Genomic DNA, 6,992 nt, shown 5'->3' with positions numbered 1-6,992 from the left:
AGTCTAGGATAATTCGAAATGACACTTATGTATCTAGACACGGAAACACAAGTCAAATCGCCAGAGAATTATGTTTTCGTTTAGAAGAAGAAGAGATGAGAAAAAGGTTATAATAAATCCAAATCTAGGATAATCCTGGGACCCTGCAAGGGGGCGCGCCACCCTTGACCCCCACATTTCTATCATACCGGCTTATAATTCGATCTTATATATTCACGCACTCTGCATTCACCAAACATATAATATTGTAACACCTGTTTCCCAAAATGGATCAGGTGAGGGCTTGGTCGGATCAAAGATCAGATTTCTGGGAAAAACTAGGTGTCATGACGTGGTGATTGGAGCACCACGACTTGGCAAGGGAAAGGCCACAATGTGGTAGCTGTGGTGGCCCAAGCCCATGATTTTTAGGGTTTTCTCCATATTTAAACACCTAATCCCAAGGATTAGGGTATTCTTTTTAGCCTCTAACCCTTTCAAATGAAACCCTAGCCTCCTTGGAGTGATTGTTGTTGTATTAGTGGTGATTATTGAAATTTGAAGCTTTGGCTTTCATTTTGGAAGAAGTGGTGTGCTTGCTAGTTAGAAGACTGCATCACTTCAGATCTTTCACTTCGTGCATCTGGTAGAATTTTGGAAGGTATAAAGCTTCCACCTTTTTGGTTCTCTCTTCATAGATCTAAGATTTCTTGCATTTATTGGTTCACTAGGTTAAAACCCGTGGAACCCACGGGTGTTGATTTTGAATTGAATTTAAAAATGAATTATTTAATAAAATAATATTAAGTTTGACAAATTATGATTTCTATTATTGCATTTTTCAATAAATTTTTTATTTGTAAGTATTTATTTACAAACTAAATGGTAAGTATTTAATTAGAAATAACGATTTTTGAAAACGCTTATTTTTGGTGGATGATTCTTGTTGGACATACGCAGATGATGCATTACCAATGTGTGTAATGAAGTTAACATAAAATACAACAATACGTAATTATAAATAAATAAAGTAATATCATGGATTAAGTGTGATGTGCTAAAAATGAATAAAATATGCTACACAAAAGTTGGCTACAAATTTCGAAAAACTTCCTTATAAACAACATTGGAAGTTTTATTTGTGAGTTTGCCATGTTTATCTAAAATTAATAATTTTAATCCCTCTCTGCTTTGAACTCTAGATACAATTGTCCATGTGAAAAAACTGGATCTTTCAGAAACAAACCAACCTTTGATAACGATTGTCCTTGACTTTTATTAATAGTTATTGCAAAACATACGGCCAAAGGAAACTGTCTTCTTGTGAATTTGAAGGAAATCTTTTTTTCTGATGGAGTTAAAGACATTCTTGGAATAAAAGTCCGGTTTCCAGTATTATTTCCAGTTATTATGCGTGCCTCAATAACACGTTTCCCCAATGATAACACCTGTAGTCTTGTGCCATTACATAAGCCGTTTTTCTGATCAATATTTCTCAGTAACATTACTGGAACACCAATTTTTAAAACTAACTTATGATTTGGTAAACCGGATACTTTAAGACCATTTAATACATCAGGAGAGTATAAATTTTCATCAAATTGATCATGGACAAATTCGGATTCACATATGCTGTCTGAACTTAAATATTCAACTTCATCTCCTGGAAGCTTCTTAAGCAGACGGTCGTTTATTTCCTGGACAACTTCATTTTTTGGAGCAAGTATCGCTCTTTCTTGGAAATAATTTATATCGCTATAGTTCTCTAAAATTGAAGGATATACACACTCAATTAAGGAACCTATAGGATCATGTGAATCATTAATGAGAATATCACCCGGAATATCGATAATCGTTTCACCGTCGTTAGGACCACCAAGTTTTCCTTCTCCTATATCCAACAACCAATTTGCAAAATCTCTTATTTTTCATATATTTGATTGATCCCTTCCAATAGTTAGCCTCATGTTTTTTGTTAATCTATGGACTTTGCAATGTTGCCATAAATATGAACAACTCAAAGAAGCATTTACAATGTTCTGTCTACTGCCACCCGGAACAACAGGTAGAATCTGTCTAAAATCTCCTCCAAAGACAATAACTTTCCCTCCAGATGGAATATTTGAGATGGTTGAATTTCCGCACCTTAACAAATCCTTCAAAGTTCGATCTAAAGCTTCAAATGCATGCTTATGGACCATAGGTGCTTCATCCCAAATTATTAAAGAGGTTTTTCTTATTAAGCTAGCCAGCTCACCGTCTGGATTTATTTTACAAAAAGAATCCTCTGTAAGTTCAAATGGAAGTATAAATCGAGAGTGTGCTGTTCTACCACCGGGTAATAATAAGGAAGCAATACCGCTTGAAGCAACATTTAAGACAATATTACCTTCAGATCTAATTGCTGCAGATATTGTTTTCCATAAAAAAGTTTTGCCCGTTCCACCATAACCATAAACAAAGAAGACACACCTCCTTTATTTTCTTGAATAGCACTCATTATGTTTAGCAAAATGTTACGTTGCTCATTTGTTAATGAAAGAAACATACGATCATAGTCATTCTTTATAATGGGAATGTCGTAATCTAGCTCCTCGGTGATAAGTCGATTGTTTGAAGAAGAAACAGATTCAACATCTGGGTATGGCATGTTTTTGAAGTTTTTGAGAGTAGAGTTGTTTCGAAGTAAAATTTGTTCTATTTCGAACAAAGTTAAGTTTTTAAGTTGATCTACTCCGAGTGACAATTCTGCACGGAAATATTAAATAATTAATAAAATATGTGTTAAATATTTAATAATTTTATTACTAAATATTTAATGGGTGTTGGATAATAAAAATAAATTAATCTAAAAAAAAACATAAGAAAAAAAATGCAATACCTGCAGACTTAAATCTTTGTCGTTGGTTATATAGAATTCCATCTGCCAGATATTCCCATGTATTTTCCCAAACGACCTCTGGTTTAGACATACTATTACACATCAACAATGTAGCAAATAAGAAGCGTAGATAAAAACCAGATCCAGAATGACTTGCTTCTTTAATTGCCTCAATGTATTCCTTGTCATCATCTAATAGCCCGAGTGCATAACAAGCATCTCTAAAAGAAGAATGTGTTTCACCATTTACCGTGCGAATATCATCAAATGATGTTGGACCTTTTACTTTATTTAAAAGAATCCTTAAGAAATATGCTTCACCTAGTTTAGGTGAAACCGAATGAATTCTACCGATGGCTTTTCCTACTTTCCTTCGCTTCCAAAACCGACCATTTGATACCCAAACAAACTTTGTAGGAAATTCAACATATGTGAGTTTCCGTGCTTCACTGTCGATTGAATTACACTTCATCCAAGATGTGAACTTTGAAGCCGCAACAGAAGGTTTGTCAAGAACATCATCAATATCATCGTCTTCGCCATATACAATCTGTTGTTGATTAGGAAGATGAAAAGGTAGTCTGAGAACAGAAGGATATCTGCAATGAACATCATATGTAAAAATTCGCCATGATGCTTCACATGCTGATAAATATCTACAATTGTAATATTCAGCTATTTCATCGACCGCATCGTTATTTTCACATTCATTGTTGGTTGGTACAACAGCAACTGTAGCTCTATCAGGACCCTTATTTATGTATTTAAACAAATACTTTATAGAAGATCCCTGATTGCACCATTCAATATTAATATGTGCCTGGTATCTTTTCAATAGATATTTGTTGTATGGAACAACATTTCTATTATCCAACCTTACACCTGATTTTTCAACAAAATGACCATCGTTTCTTCGCCTATATAACGGAAAACCATTCTGATCAACAGACGAATGATTACATAATTGTTTTGGAAAGTTTTTAGAACACCTTTTATCCACCATGCATGGACAATTCATATTTTCAGCTCCACATGGACCATGAATCATAAACTCATTCACAAGTGAATACAATTTAGGATCTTCAATTCTGTCTGGTATCTCTGCTGAAATTATCGGATCGATACATTCAACACTTGGTAGCTTGTTGTCAGAATGCATGAATAGACATATATGACTATGCGGCAAACCTCTTTTTTGAAATTCAATGGTATAAACATCTGTAAAAGAATTTGCCAAAAAAAGAAAATGTAATTAGATTTTAAAAAATATTTAAAATATATTAATAAGATCAATGTTTTACAAAAAATTAATAAATATATTTTTAATTACATGCTTGAACTTTGCTGAAAATTTGATTCTCCCTTAAGTCTTTAATGAATGCATCAAGCTTGATCTTGAACAACCTACATAGTATATCATGCTTGTCTTCTGGTTGAAGTGAAGTATCCTTAAGAAACCTTTTAATCTCAGGCCATTTGGGATTACACGTAAAGGTTATGAAGAAATTAGGATATCCAAACCATTTACATAGTGACATGGCATCCAAATAGTTTTGCAGCATATAGCGCGCACCACCGGTAAAGGACGAAGGTAATATGACACGTTGGCCGACATTCGAGATATCAGTCGTTCCCTGAGCTTTTTGGTTGCGTAAATTTTCATAAGAATCACATCTAAGAACATGTTGTTGCCTACGTATGTAGTACAATCTTTCTGTTTCCATCATAGTATAAGCATCTACCAGAAACTGTTGAAACAACCTTTTTGAATTAAGTATGAGAGAGAACGAATGATCTCTGTCTTGAATCCTATAAGTGAAATATTCTCTCATTGTACATTTCGCACGCTTACTGTCGGTCGTAAATGACACACCTCTATGAAGAATGTCAACACTGTAACCATCATCCCCATATGGAAATAGCAATGGATATTAGAGAGGAAGGTACGAAGGATGCAATTCACTGATACGTTGTAGAGAACCATTTTTTGTTTGAACGACGATGTCCCTCTTTTCGATTGAATCAGAAATGTCACCAATAATTAAAGCAGCAACCTCAGAAGCAGTCGGTAGGTTATATGTTCTTCCATCTTGCTCCCTTCTCCCGATAAGTCGTAATTTCATATCAACTTCTGGATTTTTCTGAAAAGTATCTCTTACCATCCTATAAGATCTAACCAAGACATTATTTGAATCCAACATCACCTTAATATCTTCAATAATATCACTATCAATTGATGTTGATTGATCCTTTTCCCCACTAAAATAAATAAATTTATACATAATATTAGTAATATATATATATATATATATATATATATATATATATATATATATATATATATATATTAATAATAAATTATGAATAAGAAGTTTGAAAACAATACCGAAAACATCTTTGTCTATTTGTAATTTCGTTGTCAGTGTCATAAATGTATAACTGAGAGAATTTTGGTTCCGATCCTTTTGCTGGTAAAAGACTTCCAATACTATGATAATTTTGACCACCCAATCTGAAAATGTATGGAGCGTTTCCTCTATTGATTGAAGAATCAATTTTACCACCCATCGACGTAAAAGAAAACATTGAATTGTAATGTCGAATGTTTTTCATGAAGTGTTTGCTTTTTGAATCCATATTTCGGAACATTTTTTCATAAGTCGGGGGTGCTTTCTTTAAATCTGGAAGTTGAACTTTGCCGTAAGCACAACATAATGAATAATCTGTGTTCCCCTTTTCTTTACCTCTAATGGATTCATTTCTCCATAACTTTGCATGACATGTTTGACATACAACATTTTGATCACCATGATCCAAATATTGTGTAAAATATAAATGAATTTTATAAGTATATACAACATAGTATTTGAAATGTAAAATGGATATTATTTTTTTGATTACCATTTGAGATACCAACTATAAGATTTTCATTGTTCACGTGATGCATATTTTCTACATCTTCAGTCAAATCAATCAATGAGATAGGGGATAAATGTCTTGTCTTCGTTTTTAATCTATGATATCCTGGATTTAACTTGATTGATGATGAAGAAGTGGTTACTGTAGATGCATTTTTTGATGTCATTTCATTTGAAAGTACATAGCACTGTCTTCTGTTTGGTATTTTGGGATTGGCATATTTATTGATACTGATGTTATCTGACCAAAAGAATTTATAATAAATATAATAAGTATATATATATATATATATATATATATATATATATATATATATATATATATATATATATATATATATATATATATATATGTATTATATACAAAATGGATAATAGTATATTTTAAAAACAATAAATAATTACCATTTGTAATGTTAGATAATGGATTTTTAACATTTGTAATGTTAGATAACGGAGTTCTAACATTTGTCAAGGAAGGAGAGTATTGTATGGTTGTAGTATGCATTCCAGGTGATGTAAATGAATTGACATTTTGAGTTTGCCCAACAATGTTGTTCGATTGATCTGCAAATAACAACAACTTATAAAACTTTTAAAGATATATATAAAACAAAGTAACAGTAAAACATAAAATATAAAATAATAATAGGATGTAGTTAATTATCATTATATACTTATAAAGGAAGCATTTTTCCTTTCACCACATTCATTTGAAACTCCCATTCATTTTTTTCTTTCACCACATTCATTTGAAACTCTCATGACTTTTCAATTTCTTTCTAATAATGATTATAAGTTGGTTAATAAGGTTAAATAAATATCAAACCTAAAGTGTAATCATATATAAACTAAATTTCAATATTAAAAGAATATATTCTCTTCTACTTATAAAGTTATGTTTTTAACTTTTTAACATGGTATACTTAACTTATTAGGTCTAATATGTTGTTGTATGTAAACCATTATTATTTTAAAGATTGAACTTCTAAACAATTTGTACAAAATACTTAAATTGTTAATTTAAATATAACCTTACAGGATCAACTTAAATATAAATTCTAGATCAACTTAAAATACCCAAAGAATATTTTGTAAATAGTTAAAAGTGATAAATTATAGTGCCTTTCTAATAATGATTATAAGTTGGTTAATAAGGTTAAATAAGTATCCAACCTAAACTATAATCATAACTAAACTAAATTTCAATATTA

The 6,992-nt window shown here is 31.5% G+C and overlaps 1 protein-coding gene across 1 annotated transcript; it reads right to left on the bottom strand.

Annotated features, from left to right (window-relative positions):
* Positions 1 to 1,154: 1,154 nt before the first annotated feature.
* On the bottom strand, positions 1,155 to 5,428 carry LOC145095665 (uncharacterized). Its single transcript, XM_079033505.1, has 6 exons — positions 5,247 to 5,428; positions 4,808 to 5,119; positions 4,191 to 4,753; positions 2,861 to 4,078; positions 2,452 to 2,727; positions 1,155 to 1,870 (listed from the first exon to the last, which is right to left on the bottom strand). The coding sequence occupies exons 1-6, from the start codon at positions 5,426 to 5,428 to the stop codon at positions 1,155 to 1,157; spliced, it is 3,267 nt and encodes a 1,088-aa protein (XP_078889631.1).
* Between the last annotated feature and the right edge of the window lie 1,564 nt (positions 5,429 to 6,992).

The sequence above is a fragment of the Lactuca serriola genome, chromosome 3 (assembly GCF_051521515.1).
Source record: "Lactuca serriola cultivar US96UC23 chromosome 3, Lser_US96UC23_V15, whole genome shotgun sequence".
In the NCBI taxonomy this organism is placed as follows: Eukaryota; Viridiplantae; Streptophyta; class Magnoliopsida; order Asterales; family Asteraceae; genus Lactuca; species Lactuca serriola.
The sequence above is the reverse complement of the archived record's forward strand: the minus strand, read 5'-3'. Positions and strand labels throughout refer to the sequence as shown.